Source organism: Phalaenopsis equestris, unplaced genomic scaffold (genome assembly GCF_001263595.1).
Source record: "Phalaenopsis equestris unplaced genomic scaffold, ASM126359v1 Scaffold000202, whole genome shotgun sequence".
Taxonomy (NCBI): Eukaryota; Viridiplantae; Streptophyta; class Magnoliopsida; order Asparagales; family Orchidaceae; genus Phalaenopsis; species Phalaenopsis equestris.
The window spans coordinates 3,686,748-3,712,704 of NW_018164644.1; the positions used below are offsets into that span (position 1 = coordinate 3,686,748).

General features: G+C 38.0%; 1 protein-coding gene across 2 annotated transcripts in view; it reads right to left on the reverse strand.

The window, feature by feature from the left end:
* The window catches only part of LOC110022846 (kinesin-like protein KIN-UB), a 107,007-nt gene that overhangs the window by 35,417 nt on the left and 45,633 nt on the right, over positions 1 to 25,957 (reverse strand). The window contains exons 8-10 of one of the 2 annotated variants that reach the window (XM_020721967.1): positions 25,692 to 25,780; positions 11,087 to 11,290; positions 4,378 to 4,515 (exon numbers count right to left, since the gene is read on the reverse strand). In XM_020721967.1, coding sequence (XP_020577626.1) covers positions 4,378 to 4,515; positions 11,087 to 11,290; positions 25,692 to 25,780 — 431 coding nt within the window. The remainder of the gene's footprint in view (positions 1 to 4,377; positions 4,516 to 11,086; positions 11,291 to 25,691; positions 25,781 to 25,957) is intronic. The other variant, XM_020721968.1, reaches the window with a different exon arrangement.

A 25,957-nucleotide genomic window follows, 5' to 3' on the forward strand; every position in this document is an offset into this window, starting at 1 on the left:
AACCGCTCGTCGTTTTGCTCGGCTCAGCGTGCGAGTCTGTGACAGAGCCGCTCGTTCCAGCCTTGGGCGTAGGCGTCTGCGACATATCCTGTAGTTTTTCTTCATGCTGCAGTTTGGCACTAACTACAGTAATGGCCTCAGAGCTTTCTTACGTCGCCACCCTCACCGGTGATAACCCAGCCAAACCCTCCTATGTTATAGTGGTTCACAAACGCAGCTCCATTTTTCACCTTGCAGATAGTGCGGTATTCCCGCAGAGTTACCATGATTCTGTTGCATGAAATGGTGATTGCAATCTCATAAACAAAATAGAGAAAAAAACAGGAAAACCAGCAATTTTCTTCTCTGACGCTGAAATTTCAACTCGTGCAGGAAAAAACAAATTTACACTAGTTGGAAAGTTTCAATTAGGTTGCCCAAAGATGGAGATCATCAGGAAGGTTTTTGAATATTTCAAACTGGTTGGGGATTGACAGGTGAGCCATTTCGATGGAAGACATGTTATGATACAGCTGAGCACAGAAGATGATTACACGAAGATTTTCTCAAAGAAATTCATCACAACTGAGGGCAAACATATGAAATTGCTCAAATTGACCCCCAATTTTGATCCCAGTCAAGAACCCTCAATTGCACATATCTGGTTCTCATTACATGAACTCAAGCTTCATTTCTTTGATCTACCTATCTTATACGCAATTGGGACTATCCTCGAAAAACCTTTGCAGGTAGATTTACCTATAGTTCATTTCTCAAAACTCTCTATTATAAGGTTTTTGATTGAACGAGATATTACACTACCGGATGTAGAAGAAGTCTGGCTTGGATCTGCTCACAATGGTTATTGGCAAAAAATCATTATGGAACAAAAATCATACTAGCACTTCAAGATGTTTGGACACCAGCAGAAGAAATGTTTCAAATTGCACCCACAATTGAGAACCAACAGTCAAAAGCAGGAACACACTGTTAGCGCACCCCATGTGTCTGAACGCGCTCCCAGCAAACCTAATGATAGCCAACCTGAGGAGGGAAACATCACAAGACAGGAGTTGGTGTATGTCTCTGGGATCCCTTCTCCTGACCATACTACAATGGATAATGTTCGAACTGAAAAATCAGAATAGTTCTGCAGCTCCTATTCAGAAAGCATCAGGTGCAGAGGTAACAATTCACACTTCACATACACTGGAACCTATCGCAATGACAACAAATATCTTTCCTCTTACTGTGGTTCAAACATCAAATCAGATCGAGGATCATATGAGTCAGCCTTCAGATGAAGTATGGTTGGTTTACACTTCTCGGCGGAAGAAGAAGTTTGGGGGCTCACTCTAACTTGGAAACTTAATGGATGATACTTTAGTGACTCCTAGCAATAGCACGACTCTTCAAAGCTTGTTATCTGGTTCCGCTCCTAAACTGGCTCGTCCCAATCTACTGAAACTGGTTCATCCCTAGTTTTAATTTTTTTTTTTTTTTTTTTGAGTTTATATGTACCTTTTGTTGGAGTTTTTATGTACTTGTATAGTATGGGTAGAGTGCCTCTTTGAACTCTTCTCATACAACCTTTATCTATCCTTTTATATTTTAATAATATATATATATATATATATTTGTGTGTGTGTATGAGAGTGCAGTGTTATTTAATTAATGTTAACATAAAGTTTAATGGTATTAGGATCAAAATTAGTAAATTGCAAATTTAAGGAGAGGAGGGCGATAAGCTTTCCTTGTGCGAGAAAAGGAATGGTTGCGGACAACTAAAACACTTTAATATATGTTAAGTTTTATTCAGCTAATTAATGAATTTGTGTGTGTACTATTTATAATATTAATAAAAGTTTAAATTAAAACAAGATCTTTTATCGAAGAACTTATAACCATGAATTAAAGGCAGATATATTCTTGGAAATTGAGAAATACATGAAGCAAGACATTCAAGAGGGATAAGGAAATGATTTATAATTAATTAAATGTGGTGTTAATTGAATATCAACAAAATTTATGAATTAATTTTAATGATTTTAATTTATCAACCAGTTGGATTAAATGAAAGAGAGATCAAAGCACTAGGTGAAGTGAAGGGACAAATGTTTCAAAGTTCTCTTTAATCAATATGAGTAATTATATTTTCTAAAATCCAATATCTATTTCTATTTCAAATTGTGTGTTTGATTTCATGTATTCCCTAGTTAAACAATAATTTCTTCAATTTATCAGACAGGATAAGTGTGCATGTTAAATATAGCTTCATAACAGATTAGTTTAAGATAATATCAGATCATTTCATGGTCTACATATAAGCTTATCGCGTGATTAAATATATATGTCACATTATTATTTAATCTCTAGAATTTTAGTAAATGTGCATATGTTAGTGATTTCATGACTTATAAATATAGTAAGTTTGCATTATTTATTAGCAAATAGAGGTAAATGTTTTATAGAAGTGAATGCATGATATAGAAGAATGAAATAATTTATATATGAATATTCGTATGTGCATGTTCAGAGGAGGATTTCATCCCCTAATGGTACACGTAGGGAACGTCATTGTACCCGCACACATAAAGTTTTTCTATCGCCCTGGACAATTGTGATTGTTAGAACATTAAGCGCTAAGCCAATAGAATAATATCGATTAGGGGAGAGTAGACCAGAGCTTACCTCTTCAGACAATTATGATGTTTGCATTGCTAACCACTGTGCCGACGAGATAATATCTGACGGGGGCAAATAAGGGCCTCTCTACCCGAGACAATTGCGATGTGTAGATCACTAACCGCGAAGCCGAAGAAACAACATCGGTCAAGATGCGTTAGGTTTGTCGACAATGATCCTCACAGAGACAGATGTTTATGTAAAGCATAAAGAAATGTTAAACTATATGCTTATAGGAGATTGAGTATGTTCATTTAGAAAATGTCATTGATGCATATATTAGCATACATCAGATTGCTCATAAACATATCTCAAATTGCTTATAAATAAATATTAAAGACAAGCATAATATACGATTTCTCATAGACAGACATACAAATTATACTATTTTTCTTGAATTATTATAGTTTAGAAGTGTGATTACTCCTGAATTATCTTTAGATAACTCATTATGTTGTTTTAATATTAATTTTAGGTTTTAAACACTTGAACAAGATGAATAGAAGTGAAGCAAATGTGCATAGAAGACAAGAACAACAAACGAAATAGTACAAATTTTTATTTGTTAATTTAATTACTTTCTTTAGTTGCTCTTTCATGTATTGATTGAATATTAAATTGCCAGTGATAGAACTAGAATAGTAGAGATTTCATTTCCACAGTCCAACCTTTGATTCACGTATTAGTTAACTCCAAGACTCAGGTCGATCCTGAGAATGAGCAAGAGTATTCACTAATTTGTTTAGCTCATTTTCATTTTAAACTAACTTTTTAGATTAATTAATCGATTAACGATGAGTGTTAGAAGAGATAACGTTTATAGAAGAAGCAGACAACCAGTAACGAGATAATTTTAAATCTATTGCTTTAATTTAATTTGATTAGTGGTTCTTTTATTTGTTAAATTACAGAGGAATATAAGAATTTAGTTCTCACTGTTCGTCCCTCTGTTCCCGTCTTAAATAATTCCAAGCCCCGGGACAAGGCGTGACAATAACAAATTAGCTCTCTTGTCCCTTCTTCAACTAATAGAACATTACTTGTTCATTTAATCAAAATGAAAATTGTAAATTTTAAATATTTCTTTTTAGTTTTAATGATAGAAACCCATAATGACCTTATGAATTTGGAATATCAATCACAGACACACAGCTGTTAACTTACAGTTCTGGGAAAGCCCCGTCCAATGGAAAAAAAGACACAGCCCAATGGAAAAAAGAAACAAAAACCTACCAGTTCAACGAATTTTTGTTACAAGCACCCATCTTAAATCAAACCTCGGAAAACACTGCCCACCATACGATCTAAGTAAAAAATCAACATGAAAATGCCATGGGCAAAAGTAGTAGGATGACAGCAACTCAAAATTTATCTTCATTGGTGGCTTGTGAAGGGAATATTGGCAATAAATGTGAGTTTAAAAACAAAAATAGTTGAAACTATCATCAAAATTGAGACTGCACATAAAAGCCATTTTTTAAGGCAAATACTGAAAGAGAATCAAGTGAAAAAAAAAAAGGTAGAGGATTCTTCTAATATAAAGATGAAGTAAAATATTACGATAAATTCAAATTAACAAAAGCAGCAAAAAATGTTAGACAAAATCTAAAAGGATAACGGGTTGTTCAGTAGATAAAAGCTAAAGCAGATTTCTATGAAAGTTTTGAATCTAAATATCTTTAGGATGTCAGCAGAAAAGGTAGCTGTACAAACCTCTCCACCATCCATGCATCCTTCATGACTGCCAATCCAAGATTTATTGCTCTTACTTATCTGTTGATTGGTCATCCATTTCTCCTCCAGCTTCTTTATTGAGTCCATATAATCTTTCTGGTACTTCAATCTCTCATTCTGCAAAATAATTTATAATCGATAGTTATGATTAAGTACGATATCTAGTCTCAATAAACAAAATACTCTATTTATTGAAATTAATCTCTCCTAAAATGTTGACTCCACATTTTAAATGAGAAAACCACAATATAACAAATATAGCAAGTAAAATAGCTAACGCAACTATAAATATGGGGCACAAATTTAAGTGCACAAACAAATTTGAAGCACCTGAATCTAGGCAATAAACTACAGAGAGAGAAAGCTTGTGACTTCCAGCAAAGCTATGATAATGAAATGAGAGAGCACTCTACAAACCAACCATGCGAAGACATTGGAGTTTCAATACTTCAGGGACATACAAATAAGCACGAAAGGTGTCTAGCGTGTGTCGGCGTTTGCACCCCAGTCACGACAAACATTGTAAGCTGCTCTAGACCAGCTCGGTCCAGACAGAGGGACCAACTATTCCTTCCAAGTATGGTGTTCCCATCTATTGGGAGTGGTGCCCACACCTGTTTACCCTAGGTCAATATAGGTGTTGTTTGTTGTGTGTTAGGGCAGTTCTTTGCTCAGAATACTGTCAGAATAGTTGTCGGCATCAGGTTTTCCCTCATGACCACACCACTGAAGTGCGTAAGCAGCTCAAGGAAGAGATTGAATGGTTGATTCAGCGAGGATATCTTAGTCGATTTGAGCAAAACAAATCAGCTAGTGCCAATAATTCTCCTATTGGGGGGCAACATACACAAAAGAAACAACATGGGGAAGATCACGGAAAAAGACCACGAGTGCTTTACCAAAAGTTCCAATAAAATCACACGAAAAACCCAAAGAGAGAAAACCGCAAGCACTCGGATCGGGGCTAGCCTCAGATACTATAAATATATATACTCGAGAGACGTCGAAAGCTACTATCGGTCACCCTAATGTATAGAGTTCATCACTCAGCTAGAAGGATGTCCTACTAAACCTAATTTAGGAGGGTGCTCCTTAGCCCGATACCGATAATCGACAAGTAGACAACCAAGTTACAATACATTTAAAATTTATATTTTAGCATGCACATAGATTCCAGGCATAGAAAAGAAAGTAGTAATACCTCGGTCCAGACAGTGCTCCAACCGTAACTCGTAACAGGGTAGTGGTTATCCGTCCCCAAACAACTCCAGAGTTCCTTCAGCCTCCAATCTGCTCCTATTGCCTCCAGCCAGCCGCCAACCTTGCTTCCATCCTGCCCCACAGCACACACATCCCTCCCAATCGACGGTCACTCCTTAGTCTTTTGATACACCTAAAATATATAGTATGTTTATCCACATTTTTATACTTATTTTTGAGATATTGTGTTTTAATGAAAGGTAATTTTTTTTTTTTTTTTTCTTGTAGGTACAATGAAATTGATGGAAAATGCTAAAATGAGTGAAAAAATGTCAAATATGGAGCAAAAATGAAAAAATGTGCAAAATGAATTAGGGCGTCTAAGCGCCCAGATCCGTGCCTAAGCGCTAGGTACCCCGTGTTTAAGCGTCAAAATTAGTTATTTGAAGAAATATTAATTGGAGCAGAATTTTGAAGAGGTGTTTGAAGATACTCTTGATAAAAACGTGGGAAATAGCTCATTGACACGAAAATTCATTCAATTTGCTTATGAAGAGATAACTTCTAGAAGATTCATTGAATGGAGACGCCTTTTGAAGAGGCACAAAGGCACCTCTTGGATTTTTATACCTTGGATTTTTATAGGAAAAGAATTAGATTATCCATGAGAGGAGGCCAGCAACCACCCACCAAAAGTTCACATATACGCCCTCGTCACCGCCGCCGGCCACCTTATCTTATTTTATTTTATTTTGAGTGTTGGTTTATTTTGTGAATGAAGGAAGAGAATTCAAATGAACTTCAAGACATTTGTGGAGATAATTTGAGAAAAGTATTTATCTTTGTGACTACAATTGGTTTTTAATTTAAATTTCTTGTTTGTGTGCATTATTTCTACTTTTAAACTCTTATGTGGTTGTATTTTCTCAATGAATTCTGAGTAGTTTTCTTTCTTTTTTTTTTTCTTAAAATGATAAATGATTAAATGTTTAAAAGAAGTTGTGTGAAGTACTAAACTTCAATGTTGGAAGAAGTTGTGATGATTCAAGACATTGCACTTTATTTACTTCTTGATTTGGCCAATTAAGATTTTAACATCTGTTGTGAGAACATGTAAGATCTCAGATGGTATTGTCTCAGTCAACAAATGGTTAGCATCACATATTGATTTCATGAATGAGAATGTAATTCGTGGGATTGAGTGCAAATAAATAGAGAAATAAAATTTTCATCGGTGTAGAATCAGTGGAAAATTAGAGGATGTAAAATTAGAGGACTTTAGAGTGACAGGCTAAAACCCACAATTTGATTTATAGTTTTAGGTTTTGATACGAGATGTTAGCCCCTAGGTGGAGGGAGAAGAGGAAACTCTAGAGTGAGAGCTAGTATCTTTCTGCCTAGTCGGTCCTCAAGACTATTCAAATTATAGATTAACCAATGTTCTTTATAGCATCTCTAGTATGGGTCAAGAATATTATTGCTTCTATTTGACACCACACATTTAGCATACTTTCACAACTAAATTTCTATATTTATCACTGATTCATGATAAGAAAAAAGATCATGATATCACTGATTCATGATAAGAAAAAAGATATTTTACTTATATTGTCTTCATCTTGCAAGTATTTTAGTTAAGTTAATTAGTTGCTTACTTTATTTTCAATTAAACAAAAAATACAAAAAAAATCGAACTTTTATTCCTAATTTAGCATCTTAACTTTGAGTAAGAATATAAATTGTTAAGTATTTTGTCATCTAAAACTAATCCTTCCCGTGGGTTTGATATTCGGGACTTAATCAAAAAAATTTTATATTACTTGATAACTATACGTATATTTGCAAAGTATCCCATATTGAAATATTATAACTGCATTCTTATTTGCTTCATAGTGAAAAATTTACCTAATCTTTGTTTTGGATTAAGTTTTTAGCAGTCGTTGCAAATTAAAAACATCTATTAAGAAAATTAATCGCATACTCGCATTTTACTTCTATAATTATAGAAAGTCGGGATCACCTTCCTCGCACCCTCCCCTACTAGCTGTCCGGTGGTCAACGACCTTCCAGCTGAGTCCTCGTTGCTTCCAACATCGTATACGCCCTTCTCGCTTACTACCCTCAACAAGGCCAGCGCTCCCGGTCGTCTACTTACTCTTCAGCCCTGAGGAAATTACTGCTTTCTTGTTTTCTGCTTACCAACTGTCTTTTTCACCCTCGCTGACCACCACCACCATCACGAGATCCACCTTCGTTGAGTATTTGTCGTGTCAGTTGTTGATTTCCATTTCTTCTATCGTGTCATTGTTATTTTCTAGTTCGGTTGGTTGTAGTAAGTCCATATTTGAGTTTCAGTAACAATATTTATTTTTTCTATAATAGTTTGGGTTAACTCTGGCATTATTTGTTATCAGAGCTTGTCTAATCCTAGTAATGTCCTCGATTATACAGCTTCATCTAAAATCCAACCCCACCTCCATACAAAAATCCTTCCCTTTTGATGACTTTTCAAACTTGCTACCCAAAAATTTTCTTTCCCGCCCAACATCATCTATATACATCCTCCTACACCGACCCAAACGCTAGTCATGCCACCAAGGAGACAATAGCTAGAGCCTGATCAAGGGGAATGAACGCAATGTCATTTATGAGAAATTCACAAAGAGATGTCTGGGAATCTTCTATAGAGGTTATATTGTAGAAAATCCTCTAATTACACAGAGGATTGTTGCCTTCAAGAAGAGGCAATTTTAAAGGGTCACTATAGCTACAATAGTGATTTGCTAGATCGAAAAAAATGAAATGAATCTCTTACACTATGCAGATTACAAGGATGAAGAACCACTACCCCAACAATTTGACCCCAAAATTTTGAAGTAATGATGAATTTATCACATTATGATGGCCACTTGGATCCAGACGAGTTCATCGAGTGGCCTCAAACCGTGGAACCTTTTTTTTAAGTATCAAAAAGTCCAACCAGACAAAATGATGAAACTAGTAGCCACCAAATTAAAAAAGAGTGCATTATTTTGGTGGGAAATTTTGAAGTACATATGTTAACATGAGAGAAAAGACAAGATCACTACCATATCCAAAATAAAATGGGAGATGTTGAGTCGGTACCTACCAATTCAATACATATTGGATGTTTGGACCACAACTTCAAAAGTAGAGAGACCACATCACTAAGCGACCACCATATCTTACAGGCAAGTTTTATCCAAAGATCTTAGACTCAGAGTACACCCAGAAAAAAATTCAAGCTGGCGCTGCCTGAGAAGAAACTAATTAATAGTAGACAACAGACCGTCATACCCAGAAAGTGTCAGATTTTGGCATAATGAATCAGATTGCATAACTATGAGAATGAAACTTTTCAATGATCATGGTGCAGTTGATGTAGTAGAAGTTATCCAAGAGAGGATGAAAATTTAAGAAAGGATTCTCAACCCAAAGACAAGAAAGAAACGCCAACGATTCCAGCAGAGCCCATGAGAGAAACTTCAGTTGAATTAACCTTAGTGGTGCTAGAAGTAATGAGTATGAGATAATGGGTGTTCATGCAGAGTATGAGGCTGCAGTACCTCGAACTATATTTTTGTAGGTGTTCAAAAGAGAATTAACAGGAGTCTCTCTTTATTTAGATCAAATTATTCAATCCACTTTTTAAGGTGAGCAAAATTTGAAGAATTAAATAATATATTAATTAAAGAATTAAATAATAATAATTATAAATGAATAAATATATACATATATAATTAGTACTCATAGAAAAAAATACAAATAACAAATAAGATAATATTATAAGAATTTTGAAATGAAAATTTAAATACATAAGAATGTAAAACTAATAAAATACCTTAACAAGGTTTAATTCAGTCTTTAATGAACTTGTTCACAAACATCAAACAACTTTGTTCACGATCATAAACGAGTCGAACAACAATATGTTAAAACCTATTCACTTAATAAGTCAACAATTAAAAAATATTTAAGCTTATTCAATTACTTAATTAAACAATCATAAATGATCTCTAATGGAACCCAGCTATAAGTAGCTTGTAGAATGCCATGTTAATTTGCATCCCTATATTCAATGCTAAATTATTGGTGCATTGGTTCATCACTTAAAAATTTTTCAATGACAGGGATTCACTTCCTCTCGATCCAAAGAGTCACCATAATATGTAAACTCTATAGTTTGTCACCCATTAATAGCGACAAGTTGTTGCAGTTGGTGAGCCTCCCTTTGCATAACTTCTATTGTAAGCTCCCGAACACCTCTTTGTATGTCTCTCATAGGAAGGATTGTATCATTTTCTTCTGATCAAAATTTTGACAAGTGTAGGGCTGTGAGTGAAATGTTGGTTGAGGGTTTAGGGTATTTGGAGGTTGGTTTCAAGACAGATTTTTGGTGGAGGTAGGAAGGTTAACTTTTGAAAATTTAGGATTAGGGCTAGAAATTACAGTATGAATAATTAGGGTATTGAGTTGGTTGAAGATTTAGGCTATGTGGACTTTAGGTTTAGGTTTAGGTTTATGAAAGACAAATCCCTATAAATTTGTCGGGTTGTGATACCAAATGCACCGTTCTAGGGTTACCAGAAAGTTTTTGAGAGATAAACCTAGCAGGGTGGTGGTTGTAGAATAGTAATGGAATGATAATATGTAAGGTCAACGGCATTTGGAAGGAGATTCGACGTGTTCGGTGCTTGTTTGGGATGACAACAGTAGAGAGAACCATGAAATGCCGGCTCCAACGAGGCACGATTGTTGAGGGAGATCCACCACATATTTCTGAACAAGCTATAAAGACACCACTTTCCATATATATAAAAAAAAAAAGAGAGGATACAACACTCCTTAAAGCATAAATCAGAAAATTCAATTTCCAAAATACATAAAATAAAGCAAAAGCCTGCATAACCTAAAAAAGAAACCTATAACTCGTTCTCAAGCAAAAAATAACCTTAATTCCAATTAAAATAATATTAAATAGGGAACCCATAGCCTGGCAACAGCCCAATTGGAGAGAAAAATCTCTCTGTGCAGGAAAACTATGGGACAGAGCCTATCCCACTCTGATCCTGCGAACAAGGGATTGTGGGAGGATAATGTGTTATAATGGAGTTCTATTGAGCCTGAAGTCAAAGGTCCTAGCATTGTCTTCATGTCAGCATAAATTACACAAGTAGCAAATACAATTATAGATCAGCATCAAGGGATGTGAAGCAAAATAGACTCTGAACTAAATACCATATGCAAACACCCCAAACCTCCACCCTAACATAAGAAATGTTTGGTGAGAATTTAGGGAATTGGGAACATTTAGCAACATGAAACACGTTACTTAATACAAACTCCAGTGTAAGAAATAATCAGAAACAAAGAACTAAGCTGTATAACATTAAGGAAAAAAAACAGCGGAAAACCAGACAAATAAAAAATTGGAAGAAAATCCAAATATCTTGGGATGGTTACAAACCTCTAGAGAAATCATATATTTTCTCTCAATCTCAGATATCCGGCTTTGCGCTTCTGCTTTTACTTTCTCAACTTCATCTTCAAAATCTTTCAGTTGTCTTTCGTTATCAGAAATTAACTTATCTACCTCAATATCAAGCCTCCTGCACAAGCTCTTGTAGTCAAATTCTTCCTTTAATTTTACCATGTTCTCCACCTTCATTGCCTAATATGGATGATTGCCAATTAAGATACTCTCAAGGAAAGATATTTTTTAAAACAATCAACCGTATTTTCAGCCTGAATATTAGTCCAATAAAACAACCCATGCCATATCAAAACAGTTAATATTTATTGCAACCTAAAGAAGCATTAAGAAACAGAAGCATGTTATGTAACTTTCATTGATTTAGTTTCCAACACATTGATTCCATATAATATGCCTAAAAAGCTTATTTTCAACAAATAAACAATTTAATATTATTGATGCAACTTGATCAAGCTGATAGGATTACAACCGCATGATTAATCAAAACATACTCGATGAAGATCCAGAAGAGCAACAAGGAAGACAAGGAGAGATTACTATAAACTGATAAACAAAAGTGAAAAAATGGAGAGGGCAAGCGCAAGAGAAAACAGTAGACGTTAGTAAAAGGAGAGAGGCGGGGAAGAGTGAAGGCTATTCAGACTGGTTACAAAATAAGAGCACGCTAAGATCTACTCAGCAAGCTCTTTTGTTCACAAATAACAAGAAATTGAGGATTAATTTTTTATTAGCCTCCTCTCATGCAAAGCGTGAATTTATCGGTCTAAGGATTATCCACTCTTGCTATTTCATAATTGCCAAGATTACAGACCCATCAAAAATGGCTATCAGCAAATCTCCATCACTCCACCAATGAGGAACTAGTTGTAATTGTGTCACCACAGTGTAAGCTAGTTAAGCCACAGATCAATACCCATCAAGGACCCCCCAAGTAAGATAAATGTATCATAATAACCAGCAAAATTTCTGACACCTGTGCTGCCATTTAGAGTATATTACTGATAGCATGTATATATAAATTATAACCACCAGCATCTATTGAACACTTCTGATAGCTGTGCTGCCTTCTTTTACTAAGATAAAGGTTTGCAAACTACAATTATAAGCATTAGTTCTTGCAGGAAAACTATTCATTGGATAGAGATATGAAACCAAGATAATAGTTTGTTTGAACTTATAAATAAAAGTTGGATGCAAATCGCCAGCTAACTTAACAATTGATGCGTCCATTTAGAACATGGCAAACCATTAATGAATAATGAGGTCCAAGCTTTGACCTCAGAGATGCTTGTCATGAAGTATTCCCAACAAAAATAGAAGGAGGTTGGTGCATGTAAGTGCTCCACAGGCGATAGCCACATCAACGTTGAATGACTACTACCGGGGGTCTTTTTTTTACTTTTTTTTTTTTTTTGTCCTTTTTTATTTTTTTTATTTTTTTAATTTTGTTTTGTTTTGAATGACTTCAGGCAGTTGATAAAATATATTTTAGGACTTAGCTAAGCATTAGATGTTTTATCACACTGTTGTGCACCATGAATCTATTATCTTGGTGATGGGTGATAAGGCGGATGCAATAGTCAAAGCGTAAAACCACAGCTCTTTAGCAGCATAATTTGCCAACGTGGTGGCACATCATAAGGGAGATTTAGTTTGAAGCAAAATGGGTGTAATGTATTTAAAATGCAGCGATTTTGAACATATTGGCATTTAGTTTGAAAAGGAATGCAAAGTGAAATTTTAGGGAATTTTGACCATATCCCATTATTCATTGGTGGTGTATTCCAAACAGAGCCATTAGGTCGACCTCTAAATATGTTGCAATCATTGCCCACTGGCGGCCGCAAACCACTCCCCGCCGCCAACTGGCATCCATAACCTTTGTCGTCAAGCTTTAGATTAGATTCATTTAACTTCAAAACAAACGCAAAAACATAATCCCTTACTGACACCCTATCGCACTTTGTCGCAGCCCTTCTGCCACCCCACACCCCAACAGCCAACATCACCTTCCCTACAGCTACAACCTTTCCCCTTGTTGCCCCTCGACCACACAACCATCCCTACCTACTAATCCCCCTCAAATCGTAGCAACACCCCCTTCAACCCATGCCCTTGTTTTTTGTGTTAAGTCATTATTATTTCCTAATTCAGTCTGTGCTTGTTGTAACCTATTTTTGCTTTCCGTGATAAAAGTTATATTTCACGTTGTTGTTTAGTTAACTTCAGTATCATTTGATATCATGGTTATAATAACCCTAGCACTATCCTAGGAATTCTAGCATCTGTCATACCCAAACATATCCCCACATGCACCATGTTTTATTTACCCACCCTACACATCTATCCACCTCTAAACCCTAACCATGCCAATGATAAAGCAATTGTCGAAAATTGATCAAAACTTTGCCATGGGCGACATAAAACGAATATTCTGCCAAGTACTGCAATAGCTTGAAGCCACAAAGGAGTGAACCATGGGCGAGGTCTCTGTCAACCATAAAAATGAGATCCATGGAAAAGAGCCAAAAAAAGTTGAACCCTTTCATAGGAATGATTTCAATGAAGAGGAGAATCGACCCTAGCGTTTCAAAATTCAGTATCAAAAGCAACCGAGAGAAAGTGCCTGTTGGTGGGCATAGATCAGGGAGTTAAAGTGGGCCTACCGGACTTTGACGGGAGAATGAATCCAGATGATTCTCAAGTAGATGCAAACTTTTAGTGAATACTTGAATACAAGGATGTGCCCGATGGCAGGAGATTGAAGCTAACTGTCATCAAGCTGGCGAAGAATGTCTTTTTATGGTGGGAGAATCTGAAGAGGGAGAGACAGAGAAGACGGGACAAAATCACTTCTTGGAAGAAGATGAAGAAGGTAATGGCAATACCTACCCCATAGTACCGCTAGAATATTTTATCAAACTCCACTGCCTACAGCAGAAAGAGCTATTATTGGAGTGCAAGCATAAGCTTGCCATCGATAATGTGGTCCAACTGTAAACCTACTGGATAATGAGGGATGTGCAGACCTTAGTGCCGAAAGTGGAGAAACAGAGAAAGCAGTAGAGGTACTCGCCTTCAAACACCTCATACAGCTAGAAGCCCCAGCAGAAGCATATCTGAAGGAGTGGGAAAGATTTGATAGGGAACTGACAATGCTAATCAGAGTAAGAGGAAGCCTGAGAAGAGCAGCACGCCCGGTACAGTTCAACCAAAAATGCTTCTGATGACACGAATATGGGCAAATCTTCTCCACTTGTCCGCGAGTTGGGTTGTGTCGTTTATGGAGCAGGGTGTCGTGGAGGAAGTGAGCGACGAGGAAACAGCTGAAGAATAGGATGAGTATCAGCTTAAGGGAGAGGAGAATGAAATGCTAGTTTTGAGAAGTGTTTTACAAATTGAACTGAGGAAGGATCACTCATGGTTGAGGCATAAGATCCTTTGCACCAAGAGAGAGAGATTCAAGAACGTGATCTCCGTTTTCATGTGGAATAAGTTGGGCTTTGGCTATGCAGAAACACATTCCCAACCCCTCTCTAACCTGGTTGAAAAAGGGAAATAAAATAAGAGTGGATCAACATTACCTGGCAGAATCTTCAATTGAGGACTAGTTATAGGATCAAGTGTGGTGTGATATGATGCCCATGGAAGTCTGTCACATCCTATTGGGAAGGTCGGGGTAGTACAATCGTAAGACACGGCACGATGATTCAAGAGCACTTACACATTCCCAAAAGAGGGGAAACGCATCGTTCTCTCACCCATCAAGGATTCTGGAGGAGCATATACACCTCTAGGGGAGAAGCCTGAGGTACATGTCAGTCGTTTTATTTCGAAAGTCGTTTAAATTTAATTTAATAAAGATATATGTATGATTATAATTTAGAAAATAATATTTTAATTTTGAAAATTGAGACCGCATGGACGTCACACATTTGACAGTCTAGATGGCTGAGCGCGACACCACAAGCAGTACACTATCCCGAAGAATATGCATATAATGTGTTGGCAGGCTTAACCACCTAAACTAAAAAATTTGTGATATTCGTTTGATCTGCGAAATCTTTTTACAAGTCAACAAGTTCTCCTATTTAATACGTGAGATTAAATAAAATTTATTTTAAACTGGGTTCTTAAATTCTCTATAGAAGCAAGTCCCTATAGTTAATTACATCTTAAATAATCGAAATAATTTAATAAGACTCTCGATTAAAATCATTTGTTTTGCCTTCAAGATTGCAAAGTTTAGGTTTCCAAGGTTAAATGTGAGGAAATCAAAGATGAATGGTTCAAAAAATAAACAGTTATTTTCAGGAGTCAATGAAGTGAAAGCTAAGAGATGTCACAGATCAAGGGAAAACCACGGTGACTTCCCAACTATCCAATGATTGGACCTTAACTCTAAAGAGACATCCTAAACCTCGCTGTCGTGGTCTCGATCGCCGCACCCCATTCGCTTGCTTCCACGCTCCGCTTCTTGGAATGACTACTCTAAGCTCCCTAACATATTGATTATCTCCCTAACATATCGATTATAAGTTCAGGGTTATGGTGTGGATAAATGTACAGTTATTGGGTCAGGGGCTCGCTACAAGGTACCTCATAAACCAGGTGCCCTGTTGTCCTCTAACCTAAAAGTCCCCTGCAAGTATGTAGAAGCAACATGTATTATAAAGGGAATATGCTACAAAACACAGTAAATAGTAAACAGCAATATTGGGACTATGCTACGAAACGCAGTAAATGGTAAACAACAATATTGCAGGCATGAAGTATATATGCAATAAAGTGTGCAATAGTAAAAGTAAAAGCTATAAATGTAAAACAAACATGTATACTTGGCGGGTCGACAACTCCTGAAAAGACTAAAAAAAAAGCGGCAAATTACCCACGGTAACTCGACGAAAAAAGTCGAAAACACGAGGAAAATTCGGAGAAAATCACGAGTGTTCTACAAAGATTTAGATAAAATCATAGAAAAACACACAAAAATCCGAAGAAAGAAAGAAAGTCGTAAGCATTCGGGTTAGGCTAGGCTCAGATTTAGGTATTCTCGAGGGACTTCGAATACAACTATCGATCACATGTATGTATAGAGCCCGACATTCAATTGAAAAAGTGTTCTACTATACCAACTTAAAAGGGTACTCCTTAGCCCAATACCGGCAATTGATAAGTGGACAAATTATGTTACTTAAAATTTATATTTTAACATGCATATAGGTTTCATGCATATAAGAGAAAGTAATACCTATCTTTTTAGTCAAAATATTTTTGTAGATGGCATATTTGTTCTTATAGTATCTGTTCTTATCATTTTTTTTATAAAATATGATTGAATATAAGTCGATCGCACCGTCGGGCTAAGACCACCAACAACCTAAGAGGACAATGGTGTCATGCTAGTCTAACATCAGTGAATAATATTGTTATCCTACATTTCACCGGGTCTCCGGATTGAGTCCTGATGTCGTGGAATGAAATATTATTCCGCTCTTCCACCGAACGTCTTTATCATTAAGGCCTAAAACCCTAAAAAAGATCGTCCAACTTACGACCTTGCTTGATAGTTTCATATATAGTCGCAACTATATATGGGTGTTTATGTGTCGGACATAAGCACCTAAAATCAAACCAAAAAGCAAGGAAAGTGAACCGAAAAACAAGAAATAAAAAAAGAAGACTAACCCGCCTCCAAAACTAGTTTAAGCAAGAAGAAAGCCAAAGCGGTAGGAGGGTTAGCCTAAAATATTCAACCGGTGGGACTCCTTCATTCAGCAAATCCCCAATGCTAACTCCAACACTTCTCTAAAAGACATATTATAGATGATTCCAAACTGCTTCCAAAATTTCCTCGACAAAGATCAAAAAGACTTTTTTTTTTCTTTTTTTTTGTTGTTTTGCAATCAATTTAGCCCAAAGAAGTGGACCTTGAACTATCTCCAAACATTTAATAGATCATTCCTTGAAAAAGGACATCCAAAATTCTTCCAAACATAAGGATTAAAGTATTCCACTTCACAAATATTAAAGCATTCAATTCCACTTCGAACCAAAAGTTTCATAGAGGCATAAACTCAACACAATACAAAGGAACCCAAACAGGTGCTCTTGGGCAGGGGCAGCAGGAAGAGCCACCCAGCCAACACAAAGAGGAAACCAACCAGATGCTCTCGGGTACGGGCAGCAAGGAACAAATAACCAAATCAGGTGCCCACATCTAGGGGAGCAAAGACAGCCACCAACCAACAAGCTCACTGGCAAGGGCAGCCATGGAGTAGACCAAACCCAAGCCAACATCCAACAAGACTCACGGGCAAGGACAGCCAAGAGGGCCAACCAATCCCAAGCCAACATCCAACAGGCTCACGGGCAGGGACAGCAAAGAGGGTCAGCTGAGCCCCAAACAAACACCCAAAAGGCTTATGGAAAGGCCAACTAAGCCCCAAACAAACACCCAACAGACTCACGGGCAGGGACAGCAAAGAGGGCCAGTTGAGCCCCAAACAAAAAGGGAAAAAAACAACATAATCAGGTGCTCCCGAATAGGAGCAGCAAAGGGAAGCCACCAGCCCCGGCACAAACAAGAGAACCACTAACAGGAAGGCTCACGATCAGGAGGAGCAACACAGGGCCCCAAAACAAGACTTCTATGAGTCCCAAAATCAAATATCACCATCTGCAAGTCTTTCAAACAGAGGGAGCAACAAGGAACAAGGCTAAACCCCCTAAAATAAGCATTTCTAAGCCTCAAAACCAATATTCCAGCCGCACCAATATTTCGAACAGGGAAGGCAGCCATAAGGGGCAAAACCGAGTCCCTAAATCAAATTCCATAAAGTCTCAGAAAACCAACTTCAAGTTGCATATGCATTCCGAACATAAAGGACAGTGAACAGAGCCCCAAAGCAAACCTCCAAAAGCCCCAAAACTAAATGAAAGCCACATGAATACGCTTCGAACAGAGGGGGGCAACAGAGAAGCACAAAACAAAGCCCCCAAAGTAAAAATTTCCAAAAGCCTCAATGTTAAATCAACACAGCAACGAAAATCGCAGTCCAGAAGGCTAAAACAACCCTCAAACTTCGATGCACGAATATAGATGTGATAGAAACACAAGAAGAAAGTTTGCAAATGCATAAGAATTGAACGATGTCTTTCTGAAAAGTCTACATTTCCAGTTTAACATCATAGAGGATTTAAAACAGGCCCAGTAATACACAGTATTTAAACTAAAGCCAAAGAAACATTAAAAACATCTAAAGAGCGACCTCAATATAATGTACCAGCCGAACAATTAAACTTTTGCATGCATGTATTCCCAGTCGAGCAAAGAAGAAAAAAGCACAGTCTCTGTCGAGCAGAGGGGAGAACAGAGAAGGAGAAGAGCAAGCACCTTGCATGAGCTTTTGCAAAACAACAAAAAAAAAATCACAAGACTTCCCAAACACCAAGCTCACAGGCACGAGAAGCAATTCTGGTAGAGTCTCCCAAAGTTCCGAATTTTCTTCACCGCACAAGAAGACCCCCACCCCCACGGGCTTTTATAGATGCAGAAGAGAGGGGAGAAGTAGAGAAACTACCCGTGGTGAGGCCAAACCAAAGCTCGGCCCTGCCGAAAGAAAGGAAACATCACTGTCAAAGCCACAGAGGGAGAAGCCATCGGGAAGGAGAGGAATTGTCGCATTCGTGACCCAGGGAACACGAGCGCCAGAGCCAACTTACCCCGAAAGAGCTTCCCGCACAGCAAGACGAAGCAGAAAATGTTTCAGAAAAAACGACTCGGACAGAGAGTGTTGAGAGGGAAAAGGAAGTCAACTCCTCGTCATGCGAAGAGGGAAATGAGCCAAGGGACGCACGACTAGGACTCGGCTCAGGCCCAGGCACGAAAAAGGGGCAGGACCAAAGGCGGAGGAGGAAAATTAGGGATTTCGAGCAGATAAAACTCAAGCCCCCCCTATCTTATAACCTCATATTAATATATATATATATATTAATAATATAATATAATATATTCAAATTTCGCCAATTCGCGCATGATTCGACCCCACCCCAAACATACCAAAATGGGTGTCTCCGATAGTTAAATTCGATGTCTCGAACAAGTCGGCGCGGTCTGTTTCGTCATCCGAGGTTGCCCAGACGACTTCGTCAAAGGTCGGGTCGAAAACACGTCAAACTCAAATTTCTTTAAAATTATCGCTCATGATCGATGGTAGACCCTTCTACGGGGGCAGATGACGTGAATTTCGATAATTGAGTGCATCGATGCGTTAATCGTGGTATTCGTGCATCGTGAGTGTGCGTGGACGACACGAGGGTTTCCTAAGGCTTCAAATACTATGGGAACTCGACTCGAGCTTCGTCGCGCTGGTTTTAATCGACTCAACTAAGTGTTGAGGATTTAGAACCGGTCTCATGAAACTGTGAGGAGTCAAAAAGTGGCTCGAATTTCTAGTTGGTGCGGGTCTCTGACTAGTCCTCTAAGAGAGTCGGTAGGAAACCCTAAGGCTAGATCATAGACTCTAAGAAGAGTAAAAGACCTCACCAAAAAATGATGTCAACAATACCATGCGCCACTTTTCTGCAATCAATTTGAGATGACCCAGTGGCACTGCCTTAGTCGTCTTAAAGGGAATTGAGGAGAAGACAAATCCATTGAAGATGGTCCAGCTACTATTAGTTGAGTTTCAAGAGGTGAGGATCAATAGCCTGCCAGAAGAAATACCGCCGCTTAGGGATATCCAACATGCTATAGATATTATCCCAGGATCAATGTTGTCAAACGCGCCTGCATACAGATTGAGGCTAGGTGAGTACGATTAGTTACAGTGGCAAGTAAAGGATCTCATTATTAGGGAATTTGTGAGAAATACTACTAGCTGATGTGTCATTCCCATGTTGATGGTGCCCAAGAAGGATAACTCATGGAGGATGTACATCGATAGTCAAGTTACTAACAAGAATAATATCAAATATTAATTTCCTATAACTCGCACGAACGCCTATTGGATCAATTAAATCCGAAAGTTTGTGATTGTTTACTTCGACAACAGCCATATCTACAGCAGTTCAGAGGAAGAGCACTTTCAATATCTAAGACGGGTTTTCTAGACTATATAGCCACCCAAAAAAAGAGTTGTTTCATGATGGCGCGAGTATGTTTTTTTTGGTTATATTGTAATCGATGCAGGAATTCAGATGGGCCCTATAAAGATAAAGGCGATCGTGAGTTGGAAACCTCCATAGGCCTTTACCAAGCTGAGGTCATTTTTGGGATTGGAGTCATTTTACAGGTGATTCATTAGCAACTTCAACAAAATTACATCTCCCCTAAAAGAGCTTTTGAATGGAGAGTTTTCAGTGGACAGACGTAGCCCAATCCAGTTTTAACACCATGAAGAAGAAGGCGACAATACTGCTCTAATCCCAAAGTTAGCTTTATCGAATCTCGGCTAGTTATTCAAGGTGAAGTGTGACGCTTCTAATGTTGGAATAAGAGTAGTCTGGAGTCAAAGAGGATACCCGATAGCCTTCTTTAGTGATAAGTTGAATGAGTCAAGGACAAAGTATTCAACATATGACAAGAAGTTTTTTCATTGTCCGAGCTCTTCATCACTGAAATCACTAGCTACGGACAAGTGAGCTCACTTTGTTCACGGATCACAAGGCTTTGAGATTCTTTAACAATTAGAGAAAACTGAAAGCTAACTTGTGCCTTGGGTTGAGTTCTTAGCAATCATTTTGTTTGTTATTGTTAGATTCGGGTAGCGGAAGCATTGAGTCACTCTCATTCTTCTCACCTCCATGCATACTAGAGTTGAGAGATTCGAGATGGTGAAGGAGTTGTACAAGAAAGATGAAGATTTCATGAAGATCTAGAAAGTGTTAGGAAAAACTAGTGAGACAGTGCCACAAAGTTGATGGCTACCTATTCCACCAGAACAGGTTGTATATTCCGAGATACTCATTAAGAGAGTCAACATCTAAGAAAGTCACAAAAGGAGCCTAGCTGAGCATTCAACAGAGACAAGACCCTCGCGAAGGATCAATTTTTCTCATCACGACTGACTAGAGATGCGAAGCGATATGTCTAACAATGCAAAGTTTACCACTTAGCCAAAACCAAAGAGTAAAATATAGAGCCATACACATCATTATCGGTACCAGAGGCTCCTTAGCTAGACATTAGTATGGATTTCATGATGGGTATTCCAAGGACGCAGCGGAATAAAGATTCAATGATGGTCGTGGTTGATAGGTTCTCAAAGATGGTTTATTTTGTATCGTGCCACCGCACCCTGAATGCATAACATGTCGCTAACTCATACTTCAGGGAGGTCGTAGGGTTGCCTAGGATTCCCGAAACCATTACATCTAATAAAGATGTCAAGCTCCTAAGTTATTTCTGGAGAACCTTGTGAGGAAAGCATGGAGCTAAACTACAATTCAACTCGGCAACTCATCCACAAATAGATGGTCAGACATAAGTGGTGAACAATGGGAAACCTCCTAAGGAGTTTTATAGGAAAGAATACTAAGCACTCGGACCTGATTCTAGCCCAAGACAAATTCACCTACAATAAGTTCTTGAGTCAGACTACGGGACGTATCCCCATTCAGATTGTGCATGGGTGCAATCCACTTACTTTGCTTGTGCTCGTACCAGTTCTACCCATCTTGGAAATTAGCACAGGGTTCGAGGCAAATGTACAAGAGATTCAAAGATTATACAAGTAGGTTGGGAAAGAGATTACCAGGAAAGTCACAAGTACCAGTCGCAAGCTAATAAAACCAGAAAGAATGTGATTTTTCATAAAAGAGATCCCGTGTGGATTTGATTGAAGGAGAAATTTCTTCCAAAAACCTTCAGGAAAATAAAGCCCAAAGTACATGGAACTTTAAGAATCCTCAAGAAGTTGAATAACAACGCCTATAAGATTGATGTATCAGGAGATTGTAACATAATTACCTTCAACGTAGTAAACTTGACTCCATACTACGAGACCACAGAAGCTTTGATTGATGAGATTGATGCTCCGCCAACCTCAGGAGACTGACACGGGAGTCGTTCCGCATGGGTTCCATTTGCAACCCCTGCTACAGTGTCGAGGGAGATCACAGCTCAGATCAGTGGTTGGTCGACACTTACTTTTCGTGGATTTCCCTCCTATTTGGAGTGGAGTCAACTCCTATTTACCGAAGTTTATAAATATGTTATTAACATGTATTATGACAATTTTTAATTCAATTTTCCTGTTAGGACAGCCTCAGGCATCCAAGTTTCCTTTTCTAGGGTTAGATCTGAAGGCAAGAAAGTGCCTCTGCTTTAACTATTCATGAGATGGTGTTTAGCTATAATCCCCTACTTCCATGCCTTACTCCCAACTGCCTGATCTAATGTCGCCGCTATCGGAGGTGTTATGTCGCCCTCGATGTTGTTGTCCAGCAGCCATCCACCCCTCCCAGCACATGCATGCTTGTTGTTGCCCCTTCCCGGATACGTTCCTCGCACTACCACCCTTTCAACACCCTATCGTGGTCTTCCTGTTGCCAGCCCACACTCCAGCCTTTGCTCCCATCCACTTTCCAGCCGTCTTTAACAACCATCGTCACCTTCCCTGTTGATCCCACCCTTCCCCTTGTAGCCCCTAGACCACCCAGCCATCCCTTGTTGTTGCCCCTTCTCAGATACGTTCCTCGCACTACCACCCTTTCAACACCCCGTCGTGGTCCTCCTATTGCCAGCTCACACTCCAACCTTTGCTCCCATCCACTTTCCAGCCCTCCTTAACAAACACTGTCACCATCCCTGCAGATACCACCATTCCCCTTGTTGCCCCTAGACCACCCAGCCATCCCTGCCTACTAATTACCCTGAGGCCATAGCACCAATCCCTTCGACCTATGCCCAAGTTTAGTGACTGTTGTTTGTCGTAACCTGTATTTGCATTTTATAATAAAAGTTGCATTTATCATTGTTGTTTGTTTAACTTCGATATCACTGAATCACTAGCATCTCTCTCTCATTGGTTGGATATTGAAACACCTCTGACGCCTTCATTCCCTCATATGTCACTGTTCATTTCTTTAAGAACTCTGTAATCACTGAAAGAGATCACCCTCTTGTTTTAGCAATCAAATGTCACGTGATCAAAACCATGAAACTTGAAACATTTACTAGCAGAAGTGGATTTGGAAGTGCTGGTGAGCTCCACCTTTTATCATCTCTAGATTGATTTCTCTGAGTCAGTTTGAATGCTACACTGGTTAAACTCTGGCTACTCGATCGTATGGTTGAACTCTATTTGAAAGGTGGTGTGGACTTGATACCATTGTGGCATCTCTCCGCCTTCAAGGCTAGGGTCTGAACATCTTATAATGTCCAATAAATTTGTAACTATACCACATTACCAATGGAAGATCTCATTCCCCTCAAATATCAAGCCACTAACCTACACTTCAATATAAGTTGCTCGAACTTAGTTGTGTACTCTACTGAGAGGTCTTTTTGATGTAAGTGGTGAAGTCACAAGAACACAACTTATTAGTAATATAGCGATAAGTAATTGCACAGCATCTCTCGTTTCCTCTTGGACCATATAGTATATTTACTTATTTCTTCTCATTGTCGAAAAAGCCCCAGCTTCTCTCACTACAAGGAAGTATTCTTTCTGAGATTGATGACTGTCAATTTAACACTTTTGACTTGGGAAAATCTTTGTAATTAAAAATTCATCACAATATTTGGAGCCATTCGATTAACTCGTTCGGTTCATATGACCCTCAAAATCTGATAAATTCATATTTACTCCAAAACTCCAAAATCACCTCTCCACTATACTCTATCATATTGATGTGGCATATCTTCATCACTTGAAGCTTCTTGGTGGAAAGAATTTTTTTTCATCTCCTTCACCTGAATGGTAAGCGTTATTGTAGTGGGTGACTTCCCCATGCTGCCCTCTTTCCAAATCAGCGAGCCCAACTATAATTGGGGGTTTTCTTGTCGCATTTCCTCCACGGTAACTTCCAAAGCGCCTTGTTGAGGATTTCTTCTTGAGGCAATTGTGTCTCGTTTTTCCAAGCAAGATTTGAGTTGGTCTTGATATCATGTGATGTCGTTCTATTACTCCTAGAAGGTGTCAGAAAAAAGAATTAAGTGGGGAGCTAGTTGTGAAATGGTAATGGAACGATAATGCGTGAGTTTGACAGCAATTAAAAGGGAATCGACATCGATCAATGACTCTTCTGGCTGAAAACAGTAAGGAGAACCACGAAATGGCGTGCTACGGATGTCGTGGAGGTTCATGACCTATTCATGCACGAGAAAATGATACACTACTAATAAAAGAAAGATGATACATCACTTCATAAGCTACATTCATAGATTATAACTTCCAAATACTCAAACAAAGGCAAAAGACATCCAAAAATAAATAAATAAATAAAACATATGTATAGTCCCAAGCTAGAAAGAAACCTAATTAGAAGAAAAGAATTATGAAATAAACTAGAAAGGACAATAATACCCATTGAATTTGTCAATCGGACAAAATTTTCCCAGTTTAGCCCTACCCGATATAATTGTTGTTTAGACCCGTTGTAGAATCGGAAAAAACCCACAAGATTCTCTATCAGGACGAGAATCGGTCCGGGTTCATGATCCCGTGATCACGGGATCGATTCCGCGAATTCATAATCCCTTATATCTCGGGAAGACTGGAGAAGCTCCTGCGTCAATTTGAGTCTGCTTTATTCACTGAATGGTACAGAAAAATTAAGGGGAACAGAGAAAACTAATCCAATCTAGTGATGTAGAGTATGAAAGAGGAGAGGGCGAGGACAATAGAGAAGGCAAGTTAGAAGCTATTCAGACTAATTATATAGGACATAGCAAGCTAGATACTTTGTCAAATTTTCATTAGATTGTTTGCGGTTACCAACAAAAATTATAAGTACCGCATATTTATTAGCCTAAACACAGCACTGAATGGATATCAAATTTTTAAGAGAAACCTCAGACCTAAAAACCTTCAAATATTATGTTTTATGACTTCAAATTTCGGGTAACTAAAACATCACTCAAAACTTGGTTGAATGTAACAAAATTTGAATCTTAAGATGGATATATTAAAACTAGAACAGATGAAAAATAATCATATTTGACAAATGAGGAATAACACCTGCTAAAGATATGATGGGGGAACAGACAAAAGCGAATCGAGATGCACAATAAACAACAAAAAAAGTAGAAATAAAGCCAAAAAATGAATGAAAAATGATCATAAAGAAAATGGAGTACAAGAAAATAATGTCTAGAATTTGTTCAAAACCTTGCATAACATTTAAGCTTCAAATTTGGCAAAACATGCATGAATGGAGCTTTCGTGAAACAAACCGCAAATAGTTGAGAAAAGGGTGTAATGGTGATGACTTTGTAATGCATTTCCTAGTTAAGTATATTATCAAACAAAAAAATGGCTTCAATATGAAACATTTCTGCCAAATGTTTACTTTGCAAAAAGAATGATTATAAAAGAATCATATAACCAACGGTTTTATTAAATAAACTTACCCGTTGTCCAAACATTATGGTACTTGATGTCTCTCCCCGATGACGGGGAGATGGTCCAATTGTCACAACCAATGATGTCCTCGCAGTTCCTGTTAAAGTTTTGTAAGTGAAAGGGAATTCAAAGTGACATGCTCAGTAAAGCTCAAATCATCAAAGTTGCAAAATTAATCAAAGCAGCAATCAAGCTAACAACCTAGATGGCATTAAAAAATTAATAGAGAGATATGAGAGAACAAAATAGTAGAAGTTGAAGAAAAACACAAGCA